The 27,862-nt window shown below is 46.2% G+C and overlaps 2 protein-coding genes across 3 annotated transcripts in view; one reads left to right on the top strand and one right to left on the bottom strand.

Annotated features, from left to right (window-relative positions):
• DGKB (diacylglycerol kinase beta) overlaps positions 1 to 27,862 on the bottom strand; it is a 1,940,047-nt gene that overhangs the window by 1,641,180 nt on the left and 271,005 nt on the right. The window lies entirely within an intron of this gene.
• LOC146789214 (uncharacterized) lies at positions 16 to 27,822 on the top strand. The gene is made up of 3 exons (XM_085630049.1): positions 16 to 156; positions 18,446 to 19,591; positions 27,607 to 27,822. The coding sequence occupies exons 1-3, from the start codon at positions 16 to 18 to the stop codon at positions 27,820 to 27,822; spliced, it is 1,503 nt and encodes a 500-aa protein (XP_085486175.1).

The following is a 27,862-nucleotide window of genomic DNA, read 5'->3' as shown; positions in this document are numbered from 1 at the left end:
GTCTGCTATGGACTCATGTGTATCCTTCGTAAGATCTTCCAGTGGATCCCAGTTGAAACTAGGATGCTGCTGGTCCAGGGACTCATCATCAGCCCGCTTGATTATCGAAATGCCCTGTTGGTCTCCATCAATGAAGAGCTGCTCACCAAACTCCAGGTGTTACAAAATACAGCCGCCAGACTTGTACTAAACCTACCTCTCGGACTCCGTCGGCACCAAGTTTGAGAACTCTCCATTGGTTGCCCATCAGGAAACGTATCCATTTCAAGATAATTTGACTGGTCCACAAGACTATCCATGTGACTGGACCATCCTACATTGCTAAAAAAAACTCATCTGGTACCAATGTACCAGAACTCAAGGATCCTCCAGCAAGTATCTTCTTACCCCTCTTAAGATCCGTATCGTTAGGACTGGGGGCCGATCTTTTTCATATCTTGCCCCCTCTCTGTGGAACTCTCTTCCACTATAGCTACGCATGGAAACTAATCACAGACTATTTTGTAAAGCTCTAAAAACCTGGCTGTTCTAATCCGTTTGTCCTTCTCTGGCACTCTTTTCACCTTCTTTCCCTTCACGTTTCTTAGGGTTTAGGCAAGCGCTTTGAGACCCTCGGGTGATATGTTGCGCTCTACAAAATCCTATGACTATGACTATGTTTGTCTGGTATCAAAATACAGATGACATTCGTTTAAAAAAAGAAAATATCGTATTATTTAATTTCATTATATCTTTAGGCTGCAATGGAATATTGATGTGGGGTTTCACCAATACTTAGCCCTGAATGTGGGGCCCATTTATGAGCTGGTTTGTGTCACTCTTGCACGACACAAAGTGATGCAAGAGCAAAGCAAACCTTCCATATGATTTACATAGCTGCCAAGGTTTCAGATTGCTATGTGTGACATTTTCAAAATTTCAGTGTAATTATGAGTGACATTCCAACCATTATGAGTGACACTTTCTCACAAGCAATTACACCCATTTGAACAACGAGAAAATCTTAGGAAGCACCAGAAATGGAAGGGCTCACTAACCTAATGGCTTTGAAACCTGATCGTACTGTTAGGGGGCAAGCCTCAGGAGAGGCTGTTTGAAGAATATGTTAGCCTAGGTCACAGGCCGGCTGCGCAGGGCCTCTCCGGCTGTACGTTATTTCAAAAAGACTGCAGTATAGATAATCAATAGCTGAGTGGCCGACGCCCTGCCTACAACATGAGTCAGTTGGGCACCAGCGTCATGATGGCTCAGTCTAACTGTATAAATAGAAGCAATATTTCTCACAGTCAGAGACGTATTTAATATAATAATATTGACTCTCACTCTGAGGCATCCCTCTACTACTGATGATTAATGATACGGATGACTCCTAGGTGGCCTGGGTTCGGGCCGTCCCGCTTGCGTGATGTGATGCCGCCGTGGCCAGTCATACCTCCGGCGAGCAGCTTAGACCCATATATTTGCTGCGCCGTGGCCCGCCTTAGTGACTCCGACTGAGTCAGCCACTTTGGGATGAATCGTGAGAGCGGGAATCGCATCCAGATTAAATTTCATTTTTCCAGCTGGCAGGGGCAGCGGTGAGTACAGCTCTAAGCCTGACTTGCCCTGAAACAGCCCAGCACTGATATGATGGCATGAGAGTCAGCGTCCACAGCTGGCACTCGGAGGAATCAATCCAACCACCACCTCATGATCCCCATGTTCCGTCCGCTGATGGTGCAAGCGCCGACGTTAGACTGGAGCTGTGTATTGACTTGCCTGAAGGAAGTGCAGCAGCCGGCCCAAACTAACGTAGTGAAATGCCGGCAGTAGGACTGGCCTTTGACTCACCCAAAGACACTAGCCTATTAAACTGTGCCCCTATATACCAGTGGTGGCTGGTGACATTTGAAAGTGGTGAAGCATAAAATTATTTTCATACTGCACCCCAATGAGCGAGACGGAACAACCTACGGGGGGGGGGTTTGAAAAAAGAGTGGACAAATGGTGCATTTTCAAGCAAATTTGAGAAAGCAGGAAGGTTAATATAGCAATGGTGAAAGTGCAGTTATTACATTAATAAAGATCCCTCCCAAAGACATGTCCAGTACAGAGCCACAGGTGGGCAGGCTGTTCGGTATAAACTTGGAGAAGTGTGGCTCACTGGTTAGAGTAGGCAGACCTGGAAGCAGAGGTCAGCCCGGGACCAGGGTTCAATTCCTGGCTCAGCTGGGTCTTGAGTCCATAAATTGTCCATGGACTCGATAATTCTCGCTCCAGTGCATACTTGATTCATGGGTTCACACTCTGCGACTCTGGGCAATAGCTTGCTTAATCTCCACAATGGCCCCTCGCGGCGGGATGCCTGGCTTTCACCTTGTGGATGCCCTGCTGGGCTATCTCACAGGGGAATACCAGGACGGGTTCCCTAAGCAAGCGCTTAGAGACCGGTTGGTGATTTGCGCTATATAAATATCTGTACATTTACATTTACAAACTTCAGAGGAACTCCCAAGACTTAGTGAGGAATTTCCAGTACTGTAACTTAGAATGACAGGACCACCTACGCTTGTCAGCATCACCGACTGCGCTTGCTTACCTCTTGACACACTGCATTTGAGCACAGAAAGCAATTTTTTAGGTCTCGCGTAAGCGATCGCAAAGCGAGACTATAGAGAGCGGGTTTGAAAAGTGCTCCCAAAAAGCGGATTGCATGGCTAGCACGCGCACAATCACGCGCATCGTGCCGCCATTCAAGCCGCCTTTTGGGAGCACTTCAAAGGGTCCGCTCCCCCGCCCCCAAGCGCGCGCCACGCTCCACCGGGCTTGTCTTTTTTTTTTGTTTTTGTTTTTTAACTTTAAGCGCAAGGCGCGCGTGCGGCCAATGCTTGTTGAACCTAGCTTATCTGTTTCAAGATTTAGATCTAACACAACTCTCTCACGCTAAACGTCTTCCTTCAGATTTTTTTCCCCCCAAAACTTGCTTCTACTTTTCTTATCTGCTTGTTTATTTAACAAGCAGATAAGAAAAGACTTCAAAACAGCCGTGAAGCGGGTGTGCTACAAGCTGGCTCTTCATTGGCAATTGTACCCGCTCCTCCCTTCCCCCCACCCAAAATCAAACTTGCTCGCTCGTCAGTGCGTTGGATGCTCCGTCCTCAGTACATGTTTATATGTGCGAATATTTGGTTTTCATCCTCCATTTCGTGATCTCATTATATCCGTCCCTGGCTCGCCTCTCCTTGCGTGATGCCGAGGTCGGGCCCTAGACGGGCCCCGAAGCTGAAGACATTTTAAGAAACGCTCTGGATGTATGAATCTAAAGCGGCCCGTCACTGGAGCAGTCCCGCAGCCGGAAGCTTGATTATGCAGATGAGGTCCTGCAGCCCCGCTGGCAGGTTTCAGTGCAACCAAGAGAGAGTGCGTGCATTTCGGAACATTCCTAATACAGTATAGCGCCACGCAGGGTGTGTGAGCGCTCTGGCATAAGCAAGGCACATGGAGTCCCTTTAAATAAAGAGCAGAAAACATCCCTTCCAGACCCCGAGATCATGGACGCTCTTGGCAGCTGAAGGGAAGGTTGTTTATAAGGGCACCCCTGCCATGCCACTGCGGCGAGGGTCACCCGCCGCGGCCTCTCCTTCTGTGCCCTCTCCCACTAGCATGCACCCCATGCGCCTCCTCGCCCATCTCGCTAGCCACATCTGCCCTTCCTGCCGGCTTCTCGCTCTCTCAGCCCTTGTTTCCCCCACTCTCTCGCTCCCCTTCTGAGCCCCCTATATGTGTATCTCTCTCCCCTCTGCCCTTGCTTCCTTCACCCCTCTCTATCTCGTTCCACTTCTGACCGCGTGTGCACATCTCCCTCCCGCGGCCCTAGTTTCCATCTCACCCTCTATTCCGCTCCACTTCTGACTCCGTGTGTGTTTACGTCTCCCTTCCCTAGATTCCGTCGCCCCCTCGCTATCTGGCTCCACGCCTGACCCCCTTGCGTGTCACTCTCTCTGCTCTTGTTTCCGTCTCCCCCTCGCTTTCTTCCCCCACTTCTGAACACCTGTGTATCTCTCTCTGCCCAGTTTCTTTCTCCCTTTCTGACCTCCATGCGTCTCTCCCTCTGCCCTTGTTCCCCTCCCACTCACTATCTCGCTCCACTTCCCTGTGTGTCTCTCTCTGCCCTTGTTTCCTTCTCTCTCTCGCTCGCTCCCCTTCTAATCCTTGTGTGTGTCTCTCTCTGCCCTTGTATCCATCTCCCCCTTTCTCTCGCCTCCCTTCTGACCTCCAGCGGTGTCTCTCTCCCTTTGCCCTTGTTTCCTTCTCCCCCACTATCTTGCTCTACTTCTTACCCCTTGTGTATATCTCCCTCCCGTTGCCCTGGTTTCCATCTCACCCCTCTCCACTTCTATGTGTGTACGTCTCTCTCCTCTAGGTTCCGTTTCCCCTCCCTCGACGCCTGACCCACGTGTGTCACTGTCCCCCTCTGCCTTGGTTCCGACTTCCCCGCTCTCTTCCTTCACTTCTTCACTTTGCTTGAGAAAAATACAACCTTTCAGTTCACTCCTAACATTCTGAAACAAGCATTGAAAATGCAATAGGTCTCGGCTCTTATTAAGTTAAAGCCATTTGCTTTGCTATACAATACGATTAGCAAAGCAAATGGCTTTAACTTAATCAAAGGCGAGACCTATTGCATTTTCAATGCTTGTTTATTTTGCTTTCTCTCTGGTGCGAGAAGAAACATCAGATCAAGTGCATTCATTTAAAGTTTGATGCATTTCCACTTCCCTCTGCCTAGCATTCCCCTAATGGCCCGCCGCCTCTCCAGCCGCACTCACTTTTACATTGTTCCCGAACCCTCTCTATCATTCTGGCTGTGTCCTTCTGTCTTATTTTATCTCCCAATGTCTTTCTCACTCACTTTCTAATTCCACACCTTCATACGGATCTACGGAGTTGGAGGAGAAAACAAATTTAAGATTTAATTCCTTTTGAAAACATTCAAAATAAACAAAAAACAAACACACAAAATAAAACTCCACTTTTCCCCTAGGAGAAGCAATACAAAATGTGAAACTGCGGCGAGCAGAAAAGCCCGAGTCTGGCATCTATAGTGACCTTTCCATTATTCGTCTCAGGATCTCACTATCTCGAAAGTGAATTGAAATGATTGGAAAACAACATTAATGTGCAGGCAAACACAACCATCTAAATAACCGACGTGGGAATGATCAAACACTTTAAATATTTGATGCATCTTGGTAGCTCAGGACTGTTTCATTCGACAAAACATAAATATACAACCGGTGATAGCGTTTTTGTAATTAAATGTGCCCCAGGGCAAAGCTGTTCTTCACCGAATAATGCTATAATCGTTACGAATCCTCATGCATTCTTGAAAAGACGCCACTAAGTCAAAGGTAAACGCGCAGCAAAAAAATATAAGACCAAGGGCACTCAGGGTGCAATAAAAAGAGCGGATTAGATCAACATTACTTTCATGACATTATATTATATTTGTGTTATTAGCCTGGGCCTGGCACCTATCCAGGCAGGGGACAGGAGCGTGAGTGTGATTATGTCTCTTCAGCCAGTGATGGGAACCACACTCGTGCTAGACCGCCCTCTGCTGTGGCGTTCACTTCACAACTTCACGTCGTCACCTCCACTGGTGTCACTCTGAACACCTACGAGAGGGTTACTTCTGCCGCCTCTGCTGGGCCTACAAGTGTGAAGTCGACCATCTGTCTGAGATAGTTTGAATTTTGGCTGTTCACCCCACTGTTATCTCAGAAGTGAGCGGCCTATATGTGGTGTAGGAAACCGCATACAAGAACGGTTCAGTACGTTTAATTCCATTGAAATTTTGTAAAACTGACCGCCTTTTAAAACATCATAATCGCAGTCGCGGCTCGCGCTCCCAATACTTGCGGGGGGAGGAGGGGAGTCGCGCTGGGAAGATTAGAATTAAACAAGCAAACATTTTACCGGGTCCGCGCCGCTCTATGTGCAATTAGCAGCCGATGGGCGACACTGGCAGTACCTGTAGTCCGCTGGTCCGGGGCCAGTTCGGGTTCTGTATTTGTGTGGCCAACCACGTTGCAGACCAGAAGGATGGCTGCAGGCCAGGGAGCGACCTAGTTCTGACCTTCGGTCCCAAATCCCGCTGCACGTTCCGCAAACCAGTTCAGCTGCTAGGGCCCCATCTCAAGGCCTGCTTCGCCTAACTGCAGCCATCAAATTTAAGGCAGCTGCGATCGTTGTGTAGGGCCGCCAGTTGCCTGGGCGAACCTCGGCTCATAGAAGGCGAAACAGCACCACCAGCCCAGTCCCGCCGTTATCTCTCAGTTTCAGGGTGCAAAGTCCAGACCCCTCACAGCACCACACTGGGGCACCGCAGGGTAGCAGGCCTCATCCGTGAGTCACTACTCAGTACGCACGAGGAGGACGAGGTCTCTCACTAACGATGGCCAATCACAGTGCGGCATTGCCACCCACCCACGCGCGGCACCCAATGTTTTAATTCCTGCCCTCAGGCTCAGAATGCGCAGTGCACTCTGCCAATCCAGACACTGCATTGGCAGCGCCAGGATTGGCTAGGGCATGGAGACGGCCCGCCCATTAGGAGACCGGGGGCTGCTGCATGAAGCAACCCTCGGCCTCTCGGGTCCCAACTCCCCCCTCGCTCTCCTGGCTACAGGAAAGTAGTAGGAGGTGGCTGTAGTGCGCATGTTCGGGCTGGTCAGAGCCCACAATAGAGCATGCGCACAGTCGCACTATTGCAGCTGCACTTAGTAAGTGCTGCTGTCACCCAACCCTTGCTGCCGCAGCCAGCCCCGCACCCACCCCCTTCAGCAGCCGATTACATGAGACTGTCTGCCAGTGCCGATTCCGAATGGAGCCACGAGCGAGTAGTTACTAGTTTTTATTACTTAATTAAGAACTCAACTCTCTTGTTACTTGCGACTGTGAATGGGGCAATGTGGCTAGTGGGGCAATGCCCCAACGCCCCAATGGACGCACCACCCCTGCTAAATACACTCACTCACCATCTGTCTTCTGACTAGTCAAGCCAAAAGGCCGCACTGAATGAGAGATCAGTTTTACTTTTGCGCATGTGCCAACCTAGGGGTGTGTCTCTGTTATTACAACGTATATACTTTGTAGCAGTACTCGTAGAGCTGCAAGCACTTAACATATCTTCAGCCATCCCCTTAAGCCTGCTGGTAGGGGGGGCACACCACGCTCAGTCACAGCTGCTTAAGTCGATGTGCATTATAGCAGAGCTCACGCTTTAATGCGTGATTTTTCATTTCAGTGCGATGATGCGGCTCCCCACACTGAAATGCGTTAGACTAACGCCTGATGCATGGTACTTGGCAGGGTTGGATTTATGAAGCCACGCAAGGTCACTTTAGGTGGTCCTGAGTGGCTCCATAGATCTGGAGTAAGGCAACACAGCGCAAATCACTGGGTTGCCTTACTCTGCCCTGGGAAGGCATTTCATGGGCATTGTATGGGTGTTCCCACGCAACTCCCATGGTTTTTGTTGAATTTGCTGAATTACCAGAAATGGTAGACCTTTGAAAGCATCAAAAATTTACTCCTTCTCTGGTGAGGCAGAACAAGGAAAAACATCTTTATTTCATGACTTCCTCTTTCTCTCGGTACTGCATTCTGTAGCACCCAGGGCAAGAGGAATGTGCCTCTCAGAATTGTTTTTGTGCAGGAATCTTTCCCTTCCTTCACAAAAACAATCCTGCATGCAATGCAGGCACCCTTGAACCATGGTGCAAGGGTGCCTGCGTTGGTGCTAGGCTGCCAAAAGAGCACCAGTTCAGGGTAAAAGGCAAAAAAGCACTGTATTTTCTAAAATACTGTGCATTCCTGTCCTTTCGCAGTAATGCAATGCCGGGCCAGCAAGGTGACTTGTTGTACTGCACTGTGTGACAAGTTCATAAATCTACCCCAGTGTAAATGGCTGAACAAAGAGACCAACTGGCACAACAACCAAATGCCAATTTTCCAGAAACATGCTTTAACACAGCTGCATAAACACATCAGCAATTAAAGGATTGATACAATTAATACCACCTTAATACGTCTATTCACAATCACGCTAACAACATCCACTGACGTCTTTGCACCCTGATTGACTATCTCAGCAATAAAGTCAAAGAAAAGTCTAAGTAGTGTTATGTGTAATTTACAAAGCAATTGTGGCTTGAATAGTGTATATATGTAGATAAGCTTTTATGATTAGTATGCTTGACATACCAGTAGATCTGGCTGTAATATGGTAATGCATGTAAAAAACAAGCATTCATAAATGATGCTTGCATGCAGATTAAAGGCAGACCCATTTGAGTTGCAGAAGGAAGTGGATAGAGAGGAGGAAGAGGTGTCCATGGCTGCCATCTCTAAAAACAATTTAATCAGTGAGAACATATAGGTCTTACATATGACTTGCAGTTCCTAGGGTATATGCCTTAAAGAAGTCATCCACAGAGATGATCAGGTCAACAGAAAGGATTCTTTTTCAGTATAACAACTCTCTTACGACAAATTAGGCCATTTTTATGTGGTTTATTGACAATTCAAATACAGATAAAGGTGGTTGATCGTCTAGCATACTGTATTAGTGTTGGACCACGTGGTCAGCAAGGCTACAGTAAGTCCACAAGTCGTAGGCCGATCCACCTGGGATTGTTCTTTTCCTGCAGGATGGCAGATGAGCCACGTTTAGTCTTGCTGGCAGGAGCGAGGCTGCACAACCGTGGAAGAGCTGGATCTCTGTCTTTCTTCCTCCAAGCTGACATGTGGGCAGGATCCTGAATGGTATTAAAGACTATGTTGAGTCAAATGTTTTCTATCCATCACACCCCTTGAAATCTTCTTTTGGGACCTCTGATTTTATGCTTGGGTACATTACGGCCCCATTTTCATTGCTCTGTTCATGAAACCAGAAGTTACTCAATATGTCTTTCGAAATCCAAGATACACTCCTCTACTAATATCTGTGAGTATTCCAATTCATCATGGCAAATTAACTTCCTAGATATTGCTTGCTTCTTCTTCTCTGTCCTTGTTTCCTGTTTCTCCCTATATAATGAGCTGGAATAATCAATACCATGAGTCGAGAAAGCTCCGTCACGGTGCCAGCAGAGTTCTCCCTCCTGGCTGCTTTGCTCTTTGTTTCTTGTTTTCACTGAAAGTAGGACACTGGTTATCTTAAGAATTTCCTTTAGCTGCATCTTGTGGAATCCTCCTTTAGCTTGATATGGTTCACATCTGCTCCGTTCTGGGTTTGTAAGTTCCAGGTTCTGCTCATATTTTCTATTTGGATTTCTCGCTCCTGCCTGTATGCTATCTGGCCTTTTCATCCATTTTGTGGTCCTTGTGGGCCGCATCTGTTACTTGTTTACGGTTCAGGGCAGACCTGGCTTGCAATTCAGGCTGGACAGTTCCCATGAGGCACAGGGTCAAGACTGATTTGCATATGCTGGGTCTGAACTGTGGGGACGAAGTGAGCTAAAGAATGATGATCGATTCAACCCAGATCTGTGACTGGGGGTGAATGTCTGAAAAGTTACAGAGCTCTGTCCATCATCTCCTTGTGTTTGCTTTGTACGCGCTAAGTTAGCAGGGTATTCCCAGACGTGGGTACCTAGCTCACTTTACCACTGGATTAAATTAGCCTGGCTGATGAGGGGTGTTACCCCAAAACGGGACCCAGTATGCATGTTTCCAGTTAAGGCAAGACCTGGCTTGGCAGTTCGGGCTGGACATTTCCCATGAGGCACAGGGTCAAGACTGATTAGCATATTGCTGGGTCTGAACTGGGGTGGCATGGATTCAACCCAGATCTGTGACATAGGGTGAGTGTCTGAAAAGTTTCATCACTCCGTTCATCATCTCCTTGTGTTTGCTTTGTTCATCCTAAATTGACAGGGTATCCCAGACATGGGTCCCTTGTACACTTTGCCACTGGATTCAGCTAGCCTGGCAGATGAGGAGTGTTACCCCAAAAACAGCCCTAGGATGCTCGTTTCCAGTTCAGGGAAGACCTGGCTTGGCAGTTCAGGCTGGACTGTTCCCATAAGGCACAGAGTCAAGAATGATTTGCATATAGCTGGGTCTGAACTGAGGTGGCGAAGTGAGCTAAAGGATTCAACCCAGATCTGTGACTGGAGGTGAGTGTCTTAAAAGTTTCAGTGCTGTGTCCATTCATTTATTTAGAAAGTTTTATATAGTGCGAACATGACCACCAAGGGTATCAGAGCGCTTTACAGTTTATGCATCAAGAAGGGTGCAGGCAAACAAAACAGAATCAAGAAATTGATTTTTTAAAAATCACATTCTTATAATGTCCGACATTCTCGTGAGCCAGGCAACTGGGCCACAAATCAACGCCTATGGGCTCAGTGTCCAATGGAGAAGCCTGACTGAGGCAGGAATTTCTTCATCAAGAGCCCTCTGACTTCTTTTTTGAAGAGGGCAGTGGAAGGGTTCACCTGACTTCGGGGGGAGGGAGTTCCAGATCTTCAGAGCCATACCTGAGAAGACTCGATTGTAGGTGTTTTTTTCTTGAATTTTTGTGGTTTGAGCAAAAGGATACTGGTGCTTCTGGAGGCTATCGAACCACATGAGAGCTCAAGCTTCTGAGGGAGGAAAAGCGGGTATTAAAATGGAAAGCTTTGTGTGCCATGCATGCATTTTTTAACTGTGTGCGAACTTCATATGGAAGCCAATTCAGGGCCAGGAAGTCCGGAGAAATATGATTGTATTTTATAGTGCCAGTTATGAGCCTAGCAGTCGAATTGAGGGCAACCCTAAGAGGAGTTGTCTTCACTCTGGGCAATTCCATCATCTCCTTTTGTTTGCTTACATATAATACTCAGAAGTGCTGATCAACACAGTGACTACAGTAAGGGCCTCCCTTATTTCTGGAAGCCCCAACTAGAGAAGAAGGGGCAAAAATCAGGAGGAACTTAGCAAAGGCCTGCAATATTTTTGTAGTATATTATTTTTTGACACCCTCTTTCCAGAAGGCATAACTATCAAAAGTAGGAACTTGTGCCATTGTTTGAGGGGAGTGGAAGCCCCACTCAGGCAACAACCTCAATACTTGTCATTGTGGACCACAAAAGTCACTGAATTAACCTGTGTTTGACCCTCAGGTAGCTTGGCACAAAGCAAGCAACAGGTTTGGAGGGAATGTGAAAATTATATTTACAGCACACACAAAAAATAAAGTAAAAATATAACACAAGAAAAATAGCAAATCAATTTAGACATAGTTTATTTTAATAAATAAAATTATACCAGAATGACAATAATGCAATCATTAGATCCAAAGATATGCCATTTTAAAGTTTTAGGAAGATATAGCACCTAATAAAACAAAAGTGCCAATCATGGACATCATGGGTGTTCCTTGCTATAGTATGGAGAGCAGGCATGGCCTCATGGATGATTGTTGATGTAGCACGAAGATCAGGATGTGAATGGTCTTTGCAGGAGCTTTGTACTGCTTGCTGTTTGTGTAGTGCAAAGTGCAGATCACATATTGCCAGTTGTCGCTGGCGGTCCTTGTACTGTCAAAACTCTGGAGGTGTGATTTGGAAGTCGTCACAGATTGCACAGTCTTGGCATGAATGGGCCTGTTCACAGTCACAGAGCCCAAAATGTCAAAATGTTATCTTTTTCACAGAAGGAGCCCAACTGATGCCAGCCAAGGGTCCAGAACATGTGGAGTCACTTCTTGTGAATCAGAAACTCATTTGAGAAGAGGACAGCAGGATACAGGAAGGTCAGCTTGCAGGTGCAGGCAGATCTAGTGGTGCAGGTCAGCTGGGAATATGCAGGGAGGCCTCTGGAACTTGTTGTGTTCAGGTAGCTCAGACAGGAGGTCAGCCGACTGTCACTTGGCGTCACTCAGGTAGCCTTGGATGAAGGGAGCAGGTCCAGACTTCCTTCTCAGGCAGCAGGGTAGACCTCAAGCAGCAGGGCAGCCTTCTGGGGATTAAAGCAGTCCTCAAGCAGCAGGTCAGTCCTGCAAGGAGCAACGGAATCCTTCTTCTGTAAGGACCACAGGTCTAAGTGTGTACTAAAGAGTAGCTCTGGAGGTCCAAGATTTATACCTGCTGCCAACCTTTTATTTGGGGGGATTCCCTAATCTACCCCCACATCTGGTTCTGGAAAGTCATTCCCTTCCCCGTCAAGGCTCCAAGAAGTCTGTGGTGACAAAAGACTATTGTCAGGTTCCTTTGTGGGCTGGAGGCAAGGCCTTTAAAATGCAAAGGGGGCAGTGTTCAGCTCCACCCCCAGTCATCCTTTGAGGATGGTTTGTCCTGTCCACACCTAATCTCCTATGTTACACTATCTGGAAGGAATACACAAACCCCAACAGCTCAGCCATTCCTAGTCATGTGACTCAGGATACAGGCAGAAGGCACAAAAGGTTAGGACAAAAAAATGCTAATTGCTAATAGTGGCATTTGCAGGGTTGTGACTTAAAATCCAACTTTACCATTAAGGAAGATTTTAAATTACAATTCTCTTGAATCTAAACAGAATATCTCTATGTGCTCCCAGTCCAAACTTAGCACTTACTAAATGTGAAAGGTTAACCCAGTGTTAGTCAAGGGAGAGACAGGCCTTACAGTAGTGAAAATGGCAGGACATATTAAACGTAACACCACCTAACTTCTATATAATAGAAAGAATGGTGTAGGCCTGGAAAAAGATTTAGTTTGACAGATCGAAGTGGCAGTTTAAAAATGCACTACAGGCTGCAGTGGAAGGCTTGAGACATGTTTTTAAAAGCTACTTCAATGGGTGGCAGAATGAGTATTGCAGGTCCATCAATAGCATTTAACCTATGGGTCTGGATACATGTAGTACCATATGCTAAGGACTTACAAGTACATTAAATGTGCCATTCAGGTAGATCCTAATTGTACTATACTTTTTGTGAGAGAGCACAAGCACTTTATCACTGGTTAGCAGTGGTAAAGTGCACAGAGTACTAAAGCCAACAAACAGAGTTCAGCAACAGAAGGCAGAAATCTGGGGGAGACCCTAGACAAAAGGCCAAGTCCAACATCTGATATGAAATCGGATCTAATAAATGGTTCAGACATTAGAAGTACCAGTATGACCAATAGCCGCAACCCGTGCAGGTCAGAGCAGTGGGACAGGGTTGGGTGACCTTGAACGATGATGAGGGAAAATTAAATAAATTATTTATAAATTCCTCGTCATCTGTTGAAATCCTCCCACCACCAAGCCCCACCTCCCCACCACTCTTACCTGCACAGGCCACGGTTGATGACCAATACAATGTTTATTTATGTTAGAAATGGGGGTCTCTAGTTGGCAATGGTTTGCACCTTTGTCCAAGTAGGGGCCCTTCTTCCTAGTCAGGGTAAGGGGGATACACTTCTAAAATAACCCCTGCTCACTCCCTTGGTAGCTTGGCATGAGCAGACAGGCTCATCTCAGAGGCAGTGTGTAAAGCATTTGTAAACACATACAGTAATACAGTGAAACACTACAAATGAACACCACACCAGTTTAGAAAAATATCTAAACTAAACAAGACAAATACAATCAAAATCCACAATACAGTAATGAAAATATGGCTGTCTAAAGGTAGAAACTGTTCTGTTCAAAGCAAATTGTAGATGCAACACTTTTCACACACAGTACCTTGGATGCATCACACGCAGAAACAAATCGTTTGCAGGGAAGGTGATGCGTTGATTCCTTACGCCCAGGGAAGGTGATGCGTCGGTTTCTTACTCCAGGGGAGGTGACGATTCGGTGACTTACTGCCATGCAGGGGCGGTGATGTGTCTGTTCCTTACTGAAAGGGAGGTGATGCGTCGGCTTCTTACTGAGCGAAGAGGTGATGCATTGGTTTTTTACTGTGGCCCCGGCGTTCTAGCAGGCATGGCACCCGGATGTGATGCGTGAGAACAGGGATGCGTTAATTTCTCCAGCCGTGGTCCCAAGATGCGTTGGTTCTTGCAGCCACTCAACCGGGCCTGCGTCGGAATCGGTGTGGTAAATTGTAAAATTTGATACTTGTATAGCACACTACTCACCCGCAAGGGTCTCAAGGCGCTTGTACGAATACCGCTGTGGAACCCATCCTGGCTTTCCATGTGAGGCGTCCACTCCTGGGCACCCCCAAGGTGGAGGCCAGGCATCCTTAGCGTTGTGGGGGCCGTTGTGGAGATTAAGCAAGCTATTGCCCAGAGTTGCAGAGTGGGACTCCATGATTGGAATAGGCACTGAGGCGAGAATTATCAGGTCCGTGGAATTTTTGAGCCCAAGACCCGCCGAGGCGGGGAACTGAACCCTGGTCCCGGGATAGACCTCTGCATCAGGGTCTGCCGCTCTAATCATTGAGCCACACTTCTCCATGGTGATCTTTGGCTTCTTAGATCGGTACACTCGATGTGGCCTGCAGCAATTTCTCGAGCCATGGACATGCGCTGCGTCGGTTTGTTCTGCGATGCATTGGAAACAGGTGCAGTTGCGCCGCGATTCTCTTCGTTGCATTGCTTTTTCAGCTCCCCACAGCAGGAACAACCTCCAGAGATCTAGAATAGCAGTGTAGTGATGATACCTATCTCCCTATGTACAATGCTAAGTTAGCACAACCGCGTTAGATGTTAGAAAGCCATCTTGCCGCTTCTGCTGCTTTTGCACGTGACACTGTTGTCACATGTTATTAATTAAGAAATGCTTACTCGACTTTGCTTCACATGAGAACTGTCTGTTGTTTAACATCCTTAACAGTGAGCAGCGACCTTGGTCTGTACATTGTGTAAAGAACCAGTCTGGGTCACTAGACGGTGCATGTTGCTGTGTTCAGGTTGATCGTACCACTATTTAGCCATAACATGCACGCAGCTGCAGATACCTGAAAGACGAGTGCTTTTTAATATTGCAGTGCAGCATGTTTTAGAGTCAGTCGGCAGAAGAGTGTTCCCAGGAGAGAGCCTAGCTGATCCTGTGATGTGATTCCACTAAGCTGATCTATATGGTATGGGGTTCCCCATTCAAGCCTAGAGACCTTCTAATAGTCTAATAATAATACTATTACTTTACTAGCGAAAGGAGGGTGGCTGATTTCCACTGTCATTTTATTATGATTGCTCCTTTCATTTTCTATGGTATTGTAACAATACTGATGGTTCTGATCTTAACCATTTGTCTGCTTATGTTAGCCAAAATACTGCCTCTTAGGACACGAGGTTTATAAATTAAACTCTTTAAACTTTAACCGTGTCTCTGTTTATTCTGTTGTGGACTGATATGAGAATAATAACGAAAAGGTATTTCTGATTCCCACCATTCCTGAGAATATTCTAAGTCGCTTGTTCTGGGTTGTGTATACATTGGGACCGCCGAGCTAGATCTCGGATAATGAATGGGACACTAAGCTAGTCGGATAAGGGGTTCTGGGTTCTGAGGGGAGTTTTTGGTACACCACAATTCTCTGAGGTCCTGGGTTCCTGCGCATAGTTCTGTGCATAAGCAGAATCCCTGCAACATGGCGCACCTAACGTTTGGTCTATTTGAGACGCCTTAGTAGTGCTTCTATTAGTCCACAACACCCTCACTCTGGTTTCCGGTTGACGGGAGTGACGGTTTAACCTACCTAGGTTTCGACTAATAGGTTCCTTCAAGCTTGATCATTAAAAAGGTTATTTTTCCTGAACCCCGGTGCTACACTTGATATCGTTGTTACACTTTAGTGTGTCCTGATGGCGGTTGATATAGCCGCGCATAGTCATACACCTCTGCGCCGTCATTTGACGGCGTATGGGGTGCCAGATGAAGGGATGGCTGTTATTTTTGTGGTCAGTGCTGATGCGTCATACCCGTATGAGTTGTTTTACTCATGGGTGACTTTTCCGGCGGTGGATGACGATGATACGTTTCACACCTATACTGCCACTCAGCTTCCTGCGGTCTATACCCCATATAGGACACAAGAAATTCCTATCTCTGCCTGACAGCATACTATTTGGTTTAATGGCGCCCTTCCCCATGCGGTTACACCGGCAAGAATGGGCCCATTGTCTATTGCAGGGGCCACATGGCCGGTGCTAGCCGGATTTACGCCTCATCCCCGCTATCTCACGGTGGCGGTAGCTGAGTTGCGTGTGCTCCACACTGCCCTTATTACAGTACATAGGGCTTTAGTGCAGTACGTGTCACGCACCGTGCAGGCAGGGGGCACCTGCTGTTGCGGGACAACCTACGGAGCATCACGCAGTGGTTATTAGTCCTGTTATGGTTAATTCAGTGGTCGGCAAGTGCCCCACCAGTAAGGATGAATTTCCTTATTGGCTTGCTGAGAAATTTGATCAACTAGAAGCAGTTTTTCCAAATACTACTCCTGTGGAAAAACACAGGATACTCACCATTACTTTGCCTAAAGACCTGGTCCCGGACATTGCCGATTGTGACAACTGGGGGAAGGTCTTTGCGGCGACCTATTCGAAGTGCTATGGCACTCCGTCTATGTCTGTACTGCCCTCCGTCATCAAGAAGGTTCAAGAGAACCATGGGGCGGAGGCGGCTATTGAATTGGGAATGAGGCTTGTTGACAGCTTCAATGTGGTTTGTTCCATGGTGATGGGCAACCTCAAAGGAGATGCCATGCAGTTCCAAATTGGTAATATGCTGGAACTTGTGGATGTGAACGACAGGCCCAGGGAATTCGCAAAAATTATTGCGAAAGCCTACAGAATGGTGGGTCGTAGCGCCTTGGGTGTGAAACCCACCGTGATCATTCCTGATGTAGTACAACAAACTAAGGTGAGTTCGTCTACTAAAGACGAAAAACCCAAATTTCCAAAGCAGAGTTGGAGAGCAAAGAAACAGGGGAAACAGCAACAGAAACAGGGTTCTCGTTCTGCCTCACCCGACCGGTCGTCCAGTGACCGCACATATGATCTGCGCGATCGTTCTCGTAGTAAGTCACCTGATAGATTTCAAGTTTCTGAACAACGCTCTCCTCGTTCTTCACAGGAAACATCGGCTTCACAATCCGGTGGCGGAGACCGTGGGAAAGGAAGGGGTGCTCAAGGTCGTGAGCAACCTCGCCAGACCGACGGTAAAGGCAAACAGGACGAGTCTGCACGTCAACGGCCCCCGTTTCAGAAAAAGAAAGTTGCTGCACTAACGGCGAGGTATGCCTCAGATGGTACGGACACAGCTTCTGAACCTGACATGGGCGCTAACGCTGCTAGACAGCGCAGCGGAAGTTACAGTAGTGCGGCAAGCACTGCGTCCATATCTGGAGGTGACAGCAACTGATACATTTGTAAGTGTTGAAACTGCTGATACCCGCGTGGCTCCCCCTGAAAGGCTGTTTGAAATTGTCCTTTTAATTGAGGGTGACATACAATGCAAAATTAGAGTGGTTTTTTGGGATAATCTGACCTCCACCTATGATATTCTTTTGGCGGAGGCTGATTGGCCCCCGGCTTTTGTTTTAGATGCTCCTCGAGGGGAGGACGTGATCCTCCCATCCTTTGGGCACACAGTGCCGACGGAACATTCTACGAGGTTGGCCGGGGAGTGGGCGCCGGTGCTTGCGCCTGCGTTGTATCGTAATCAGGTCGGCTGGGATAAATTTTCTCCCAACCATGAGATTCCGTTGTGGTTCACGCCCCAGCAACAACCCCAATATCCCATGCGCCGTGAGGCACGACCTCACGTCGCTTCCATCCTTGAACAACTGGAATATCAGGGAGTAATTGAAACATGTGTCTCACCTATGAATAATCCTTTATTCACTGTGACAAAGCCTGATGGATCGTACTGCCTAGTTTTGGATTACCGGCATTTAAACTCACACTGCCGGACGTGCGTGGTGCAAAATACCCACGGTTCGGCTCTCGTCGATAGTCTTGTGAGAAAACGGTTTAAAACCACACTTGACATTTCCAATGGCTTTTATAGTCATAACCTGGCCCCTCTCAGTTATGAGTGGACAGCGTTCACCTCGGGTGGCATACAAAAACAATTCAAAAGGCTCCCGATGGGCTATAAAAACAGCCCTGGGGTCTTTGCTGCTCGAGTGGTCTCTCTCTTAGAGATGGTAGACCCGGAGGCGTACTCGTATGTTGGCGACATATATCTAACGGACGACGAGTTGCTTCCACACCTTGCTCGCGTGGATAACATAATTACTATGTTTGCTGACTTCGGTTACAAGTTCAACTTTGCGAAGTCCCACATTGCCGAGTATACGGTGTTGTTCTTGGGGTACAAACTCAACAATGAAGGTCGAGGATTGGCTCCGCACTTCCTTGAGAAATGCGCACGCCTCCGTGCTCCTACTACACTGAAAAAATTACAATCCCTGCTGGGCTTTCTGAATTTCGGTCGCACGTACATTCCTGACTATGCCCAGCATATCAAGCCGCTTTATGCCTTGGTACAGCCTACTTTTTCCAAATCATGCTGGCTGCCGGAGCATTTAGCTGCATTACAGTTATTGCAGGCTGACCTTCTTGCTTCGAAATACTTACAAACGCGTGATAACCACACTAACCTGGTCATTAGAATTGTGCCGGGTGCAGTGGGTTTCACATACTTAACGTTCAATGAGGGCGACACCGTCCCCATTGCATACAAATCACACCTGTACACTTCAGCTGAGCTGCGATTTTCCGCTGTCGAAAAAGTACTGACAGCAGTTCAGATGGCTATCCTGAAAGAACGTGCACTATCACAAGGGAAACGTATGCTGGTGGTGACATCATATCCTGCCCTCGAGGCAGTAACGAAAGCTAGTGTACCTAACTCTAAGGCTTTGCATCCAAGGTGGATACAATGGGCCACTTCCTTGACTTCGCCGGACGTCACATATATCTTTGACGCGGCCTTACAGACTCAGGAGTTCTTGCAATATGAATTCGTTCATCCACCTCCTCTGTCTTTGCGCCCGCTCGAGGATTACAATTGTGTCATTTACACTGACGGGTCTGCGCAGCCCGCAACTGGATCAAAGCACGCCTATTCAGCGGCTTGTGCAATTGTGGTTGGTACATTCGTAAATGGTGAGTTCCAATCCGATGTTGTACATACACAGTCATTGGGTGATTGTACCGTGCAGTTGGCGGAGCTTCGTGCTCTGGTTCTTGCACTGGAGTTTGCTGAATCTCGAGTCACTACTCTTATAGTGAGTGACTCGTTTTATTGTGTCCAAGCATACAACGATAATCTTCATTTCTGGTCTCAGAACGACTACCATGATTCCAAAGGTAGCACGATTAAGCATAAGTTGCTTTGGGTTCGAGTGGCAGATCTTAAAGAACATCTGCCTCTTGTGGATGTAATTCACACTCTTGGTCACCAACGTGTTGGCGTCCATGCTGTTGGTAACAGTTTGGCTGACGAGGCAGCAAAAACCGCAGTGGCGACATTCTTAGTAGCAGCAGTTATGATATCCAAAAGTAAGATCGATGATGACATCTTGGCGGCTATTGCTGCTACAGAGACGGGGAAGGGCTTTCCGAAAGGTTTCCCTTCTCGTTACCATTATCACTTGAGTCCTGATAACGTCCCGTTAGTGAGGATTAACGACGTTGGTGACAGATTGATTCCCAACGCGGACTGCAGACCATCTTTGGTATCAGCAGCCCACGAGGGCATAGCGTCCGCGCATGCCGGCGTTGAGGCTACGGTATCTTTATTACAGCAACGTTACTGGTGGTTCGGCTTATACAAACAAGCACGCACCTATGTTCTTGATTGTGACATTTGTCAGCAGATAAAACCTTCATCTGCGGCGCGTCCACCACAAACGCAGTTGTATATATCTAATAAACCACTTGTTTGCATTTATTTAGATCATTGCGGTCCTTTTACCTCTGATACTGCGTACAAGTACATCTTGGTTGCAGTGGATTTGTGCACACGTTTTCTGTGGGTGTGGCCACAAAGGAGTGCTGATGTCCGTACTGTCATCAAGGATTTGCGTGTCTTTGTTGGAAGTTTTGCGTGTGGTACCTTTCATTCTGATCACGGCCCTGCGTTCGCCTCTAAGGCGTACAAAGAAGCCATGAGAAATTTGGAGGTCCAAGTCAAATTTTCGGCTCCATACCGGCCTGAGGGCAATAGTGTGGTGGAGCGAATGAACCGTGACTTAAAGCAATCTTTGACAGCCAGGGTTTTAGGTACTGGCCGGAACTGGCTGGCCCACTTGTATGACGTTCAACGTGCACTTAATAATCTCCCTAGAAGGTCTCTGGGTGGGCGGACCCCATACATGATGCTCTTTGGCATACAAATGTTTGTCCCGGACCTTGATGGTCTAGACTTGGCGGCGTCGGCCGCACCCTTTGACCTAGATGATCACTGTGCTGTATTGCAGACTCATCAAGAAGCCAGAGACACTCTAGCGAAGGAACACGTACCCTCCACATCTGATACTGCACTTCAGATTCTGGTAGTCGGCTGGCTACCTTGAGTTGGTGACCTGGTCCGTGAGAAGGTGGAGAACAAGAAGGAGTTCGGCCCCTCTTATCGTGCACCAGTTCCGGTGCTTGGAGTACAGGGTACACGTACAGTCATTTTACCTCCACTTCCTGGTCATAAGGATAACAGGTACATCTCTATTGACGATGTCAAGCTACAGCGAGTGGCCGATACTTCTTATATGACACCAGCTGTTACTGGTCCTTTACTGCCACCGACGGCTGGTGGTCTGCCTGAAGATCCTGAGTATGCTTATCCTACAGAAGTCCCGGTGCCTCTTCCGTTGCCCCGTCAAAGATTTCCGTTGTTGTTGCCTGGTTCAAAAGACATTTTTTGATTCCCCCTTGGACTTACATTTGGCTGGTGCTCATATGTATTTTTTTGTTTATGTCCATTGGCTTTCTAGTAGTGTTTTTTAGACTTATCAATGGACACTACCTGAAAGAAGGATCTACAATTCGTCAAATTGATGGAACTTTGGCCCCCCACTCCTCATCACATATCATGAAAAGAGACCAGACATGTGTGAACATTACCGCCTGGCCTGTCCGTGATGGGATTGCTTGGGATGCTGTTAAGTTTCAAATTCATGGCCCCACTGAAGTGATTAATGTGCCGAATGTATTTCGTGTTTCTATGGGTGATGTGGTTAAACAGAACATCCACTCGGATGATTGGGATGTCAAAGCCATTGAAGCACTGTTTTCTGATTTGAAATATTATGTTGCATTTGACGCTGAAGATTTGTATTTAGATACTGCAAATTATGATGAGCAATTCTGCTATCAACATTATGGCACACACTTCCTGCACAAAGCAAATACGTTTAGGAATTTTGTAAATTACACTCAATGGGAACACTGTCCCGCCCCTAGGTTGGGCAGCTCAGCCATGTTGGTGAGCAAATACACTTATTTTTCTGATTTCAGTGTGTCAAACTTTAAGGTAGCGCCTGAGTCTGCTTCTAAAGTTAGACTGACACACACCAAATTGTTGTATTCCAAGTCCTTTATGGACGAATTGGCAATTGGAGGATATGATCTGTGGAAAGCTACTGTCGATCTTAAGTCACTTTGGGGTACTAAACCATGGCAGGTACAGGGAACGGAAGCTTTGCATCGTGCCTGTCTTATCCTGAATCACATGTTATTTTTAAATTCTTCAATTTTTCAGACCACCTGTTTTGGATTGGGTACTACAAAAAAATTAAATTCACCCTCAATTCCGGATCTGGGTGCTTACCCTGGTTGGGGTAATCATACAGATCTTCCCCTTTCTAACTTGCAGACATACGTGTCCAACACATCCTTCAACATTACTAATTTGAATCCGGAAGGGTGGTTGGTGTGGCAGACAAGTTCAGATGTCTGTCAACATCTGTTTCTTGGTTTCAAACAGGAGTATACACAAGTTCGTGTGGACCCACGTTTTGAATCCTCTCATAGTGTAACTACCTACTCCGTGGGGAAGTTATGCCAATCATGGCTGCAACATTCTACTTTAGCATCTGTTAAACTTCATTTATCAAAATTAAACGACAAAATAGATTTGAATGATTTTGTTAAGGGTCCTGCTACTGGCAGGTCCAAAAGATGGGTATATGCTATTTACAACAAAGTTTGGAAGCTGTCACAGGCTGCGTCCAGGTTACGAGCTATTGACCAAGCCAATATGGAGAAAGTATTGGCTGTAATAGATAATAGAATCAACACCCTGTCTTCCAGAATTTATACCTTAGATAATATTGTGTCATCTGTGTTAGACATTGTGCAGGATGATTTGTCTGTACTGTATCATGGTCAAAACCAATTGCGTTCTATTATGCAGTTTGCATGGACATTGCAAAAGTTAAAGGCAGGAAAAGTCACTTGGGATTACATGAATGTTTCATCTTTGTTCCTCCCTTTTAATTTAACTGCAAAGCAACAGTTTATGTCCATGAAAGATGCTATTTACTCACTACTGCACATTGAGAAGTTAGAACCTTTACCTTTCTCTGTTGCTGAATTAAATTCTGCTGTGTGGCTTATCCACGGGTTGATCACGTTACCTTTTCCCCTGTTTAAGTTTAGTTCATGCATGAAACATTATGCTCTTGGCAGATATGAACAACTTGGTACTGCCTTGCTGCACGAAGTTTGGTCACTCCCATTCACATATAGATGTGTGAGAGACGGTACAGAGGTTTACTTGAAAGGGGAGGAGTGTACTTCCACTCCAGATCACTCTGTAGTTTGTAGACATATTCAGTTACATGGTGCTTGTAATGTACAGGCCCCTAATTTAGCGTGCATCCTGAAAGGGATTCCGGTGCCAGTAATAACACTGTCTTTTATGCTGCTTGCTAACGGTAGTTATTTGATATTAAATAATGAAGCTTGCTGTGGGATGTTAGTGGGAATTCCTTACATAGTGACTGTATCACAGCGAGTAGTTTGCTGCAATAACGTCCTTTTCCCACCCCCGCATGGCTGGCTCGATGTCTCCATCTGGCCTTCTATTCCAACCTTGAAAGCAGAGTTCAACAAGATGAGCAGAATAAGGGCTCTATTGTCTCAGAAAGAAGTCCATTGACTTCATCCCGTGAAACATTTGTCCTTCACGTAGCTAACACACGCACGGAAGTACAAGCTCTTTTGAATACTGATCTCCCACTACATTTAGGAACCCTGATTCAGACTATCTTTAATGCCTCGTCAACAAGTGGCTTGGTTAATTTTTTTTAAATTGTGGGCTCCGGCCTCGTGACCTCCTTTCAAACTATTTTTGGTGTGATCCCCGCATTTTTTCATTCTATTTTTTCCAGCGTCTTCGGAGGTCTCACCTTTGCTTCTCGCCCTCGTAGCTGGGGTGCTTCTACTGATTTGCGTGCTGCGTAATGGCTGCACAACTTGCGTGCCAAGGCAGCATGCCCCGGCTGCTCCATCTGCGTAACCGGATGCTTGATAACTATGGCACTTTACCGTTGGCAACCTTAAGCAGGGCCTATGGATTGTCGTTCCGGTTTCCCTTCTTTACTTGTGTGCAACCTGTTTTTCATTGCCTAGATTGTTCATTCCAATGGGCTCTGGATTTGTGCTTGTCATCCTCGGTGTCTCCTGCCCCGGATTATGATCAGCTGATGAGCCCCTTGGTGGTTCATGAGTTGGACTGTTCTGGCATCGGGATTATGGCCTGTGCGGCTGCGCATGGAGTCCTTGGGAATTGGGACATCGGAAAGGCTGCTGCTGACTTCTTGGAAAGGAGTGATCTTGAAGAACCCGCCTGTTGTCCGAGTGTGGTACTTGAGGCTCCATTAGTCGAGGAACACGTGTGTTCCTTCCCCTTGTTTAACTGTATGGCAGATAATTTTGCGGACCGTTCCAATGATTTTCTCTTGGAAGCTGTTGTAACTTATTGTGCCTACACCCTGATGGATTGACTTTGTGCCCTCTTCATTTCATGGTGCTGCCATCGATGTTATGCTTTTTTCCCTTTTAAAGAGGTTTTTTCCTAACAACATCGTTTTTCGTTTTATTTTTTCTTTGAACTTTTTCACTTACCTTATATGGACTTATAGTTCATGCCCTTGGTTCCGTTCTATCGAACTTGAACTCTGCGTTCTTGAAAGTGCGCCCCTAGTGGTTAGTGGTCCGATCAAAGGGGGGTGTAGTGATGATACTTATCTCCCTATGTACAATGCTAAGTTAGCACAACCGCGTTAGATGTTAGAAAGCCATCTTGCCGCTTCTGCTGCTTTTGTACGCGACACTGTTGTCACATGTTATTAATTAAGAAATGCTTGCTAGACTTTGCTTCACATGAGAACTGTCTGTTGTTTAACATCCTTAACAGTGAGCAGTGACCTTGGTCTGTACATTGTATAAAGAACCAGTCTGGGTCACTAGACGGTGCATGTTGTTGTGTTCAGGTTGACCGTACCACTATTTAGCCGTAACATGCACGCAGCTGCAGATACCTGAAAGACGAGTGCTTTTTAATATTGCAGTGCAGCATGTTTTAGAGTCAGTCGGCAGAAGAGTGTTCCCAGGAGAGAGCCTAGCTGATCCTGTGATGTGATTCCACTAAGCTGATCTATACGGTATGGGGTTCCCCATTCAAGCCTAGAGACCTTCTAATAGTCTAATAATAATACTATTAGTTTACTAGCGAAAGGAGGGTGGCTGATTTCCACTGTCATTTTATTATGATTCCTCCTTTCATTTTCTATGGTATTGTAACAATGCTGATGGTTCTGATCTTAACCATTTGTCTGCTTATATTAGCCAAAATACTGCATCTTAGGACACGAGGTTTATAAATTTAACTCTTTAAACTTTAACCGTGTCTCTGTTTATTCTGTTGTGGACTGATATGAGAATAATAACGAAAAGGTATTTCTGATTCCCACCATTCCTGAGAATATTCTAAGTCGCTTGTTCTGGGTTGTCTATACATTGGGACCGCCGAGCTAGATCTCGGATAACGAATGGGACACTAAGCTAGTCGGATAAGGGGTTCTGGGTTCTGAAGGGAGTTTTTGGTACACCACAATTCTCTGAGGTCCTGGGTTCCTGCGCAGAGTTCTGTGCATAAGCAGAATCCCTGCAACAGCAGCAGGCACCCCTTGGCAGGTCAGAACTCCCAGCAAGGAAGTTCAGGAGAGCTGGAGGTGAAGTCTTTGTATCCCTGGGACTTCAAAAACAGGAGGCAAGTTATACTTCAAGCCCTTGGATATTTTTCTCAAGCAGGGGACACAGCGCACAGCAAAGTCTTTGTCGTTTCCTTGGCGGAAACAGCCACAGCAGGCCAGCCTGTGATAGAACACAGCAAAGGGCCAGTACTTCTCCTCAGTATTCTCCAGCTCTTCTTCTTGGCAAAGGTTCCTCTTGAATCCCAGAAGTTTTCTAAAGTTCAGGGTTCTGGACCCCAGTCTATATAGCACAAATTCATGTGTTCTCTGGTGGCAGAGAAGCTCTTTGCCCAGCCAAAACTAGTTCTGTCCTCTCTGGTGCAGCTTCCCGACAGGAGGTGGAGACAGCATTGTCCAAGGCAGACCAGGCCCATTCAGGTATGAAATAAATCTCCTACCCCTACTAGAAATGCAGCTCAGGTCTATTCAGCCCATCCCTGACTCACTCTGGAAAGGCAGGACACACCTGAACCCCCCAAGTGGCTGTCTGAACAGAATGAACATCGCCAGCCCCTGTCACTCCAAAGCCAGACAGTCAATACACAATCCTAGCAGAGGCACACAAAATGGCTAAGCAAGAAAATACCTATTTTCTTAAATTTTATTTTTTCCACCACAGAATGTAAAAGTCATCCTTACTAAAAGATGCATCTTTATATTCTGAGTTCAGGCATACTAAACCGTATCTTCCTATCTTCTCCCAATGGGAAGTTATAGTTATAAGATGTTATAAATAAACTTCCATTCATTCCTATAGGACAGATAGCCTTTCAATAGTGAAAAATGGAGTTGGCAGTATTTCACTATCAGGACATGCCACACACATCAGGGCATGTCCTACCTTTCACATACATTGCACCCTGCCCACAGAGGTACCTTGGGCCTACCTTAGGGGTGACTCAAATGTATGAAAAAAGGGAAGGTTAGGGCCTGGCAAGTGGGTGCACTTGCCAGGTTGACGTGGCAGTACCAAACTGCGCACAGACACTGCAGTGGCAGGTCTGAGTTACATTTGCAGGCTGCTCATGTGGGTGGCACAATCAGTGCTGCAGGCCCACCAGCAGCATTTGATTTACAGGCCCTGGGCACACACAGTGCACTGTACTACAGACTTACCAGAAAATTAAATATGCCAATCATGGAATCACCAATCCATAACAACAATTTACAGAGGGAGCACTTGCACGTTGGCACTGAACAGCAACTGCAATGTGCCCATAGTATCTAGCCAGGAAAAACAAAGTTCAACACACAGCAAAATAACAGGAGGCAAAGGCAAAAAAACAGGGGAAACCCACGCCAATGATGCCAGGTCTAACAGCAAACATTTGCATGGGTGCCTTCTAACCATGGACCTTAGTGTAAATACCTCAAATAGTTTCCTAATTTGTCCATAGTAAGAAAAATCCTAAGCATAATACCTTTCGAATAGTTTCTCATATGTTAATGAATATTCATATATAAACACCATTGAAGAACAATATTGCAAGTTATAATACATAAAGTGAATTGTCTTATTGCAGTTAGGGAGTTGACAACAGGTGTATTTCATAATATTGAACAGCTTTGTGTATTATTTTTAAGTACATGGATGTCTGTGTAGGTTGTGACTGACAAATGAATAAAAGCGGAATTGGAAAAGTAGACATGGAGCTACCAGAAATGAGTAGTGTATGGTATAACAAATACGATGAAAATAGCAGCATTGGATATGATTGTTGAAGGATAATAGGATTGATGAGAAGACAGTCCAGCTCCTCACAGTAAGGAGAGTGAGAAGGGCGGGATGGAAGGAGAAGAGATCTGAGTCATTAGGGGAGAGCACAACTCCCAGCATTGAGGAGGAAGGAATAAGGAGCATGGTCAGTGAAAGGGGGCTGAGCAAAGCTTCTAATGATGAAGCTCCAAGTAGTAATGGGAGAGAAGGGAATAGGTAAGGGGAGCAGAGAGTTGTAGATCTCCAGCAGTTGAAAGAGGGCAACAGCAGATTACATCATTAAGGGAAGAAGAAGAGGAAGAGCAGCAGGGGTACACACTGTTGGTGAGTGGGTGGTAGAAGGGAACTTGCCAAGTTTCATCCACTATAATTCCCTAACTGTACCAGTGAAAGCATTAAAAAAGTAAACTAATGCACAAAGCAACAGTGAATCTCTAACTGTCTTTGCCCAATTAGTCATATTGTTTATAGGTGAAACAGGCAATAAGTTAGCTTGCATGTTTCTGCAGTAAAATTGTCTAAAAGCGCTTTTTATTTCATTGGCTATTGTACGTTTGCTATTGGCTGAACCTGTTTACTTAATACAATCTAATTAATTACAAAGTCTGCTTTTTAATGCAAATCCTTCAGTGATGATTTTTTACAAATATTGATTTTTACCTCACAATTGAAAACATCTAAATCAATAATGCAAGGCACCCACTTCTTTCAAAAGTTGATGTTCCCATCAAAGGTCTCTGCCGAGAAAGCTGAGAAGTATTATGCCTACTGCCTGGAGAAAAATAGCTCTTCTGGTGCAGCAGTCCTGCTTCAAGTTCTCCATCAGGAGGATAGGAAAAATATTATTACGGGAGACCATATTCAGAGGATGCATCTACTTGCCTTTATCAGGCTGTTGTTGGAGGAAGAAGATAAGTTGAGGGGTGTAGAGAAGAGTTTCTTCTACTAACATTATTTGTTTGGTTGTCCATATGGGCTACAGAATTTTA

This window comes from Triturus cristatus, chromosome 10, assembly GCF_964204655.1.
Source record: "Triturus cristatus chromosome 10, aTriCri1.1, whole genome shotgun sequence".
NCBI lineage: Eukaryota > Metazoa > Chordata > Amphibia > Caudata > Salamandridae > Triturus > Triturus cristatus.
Note: the sequence above shows the minus strand (reverse complement) of the source record. Positions and strands in the feature narration are given on the sequence as shown.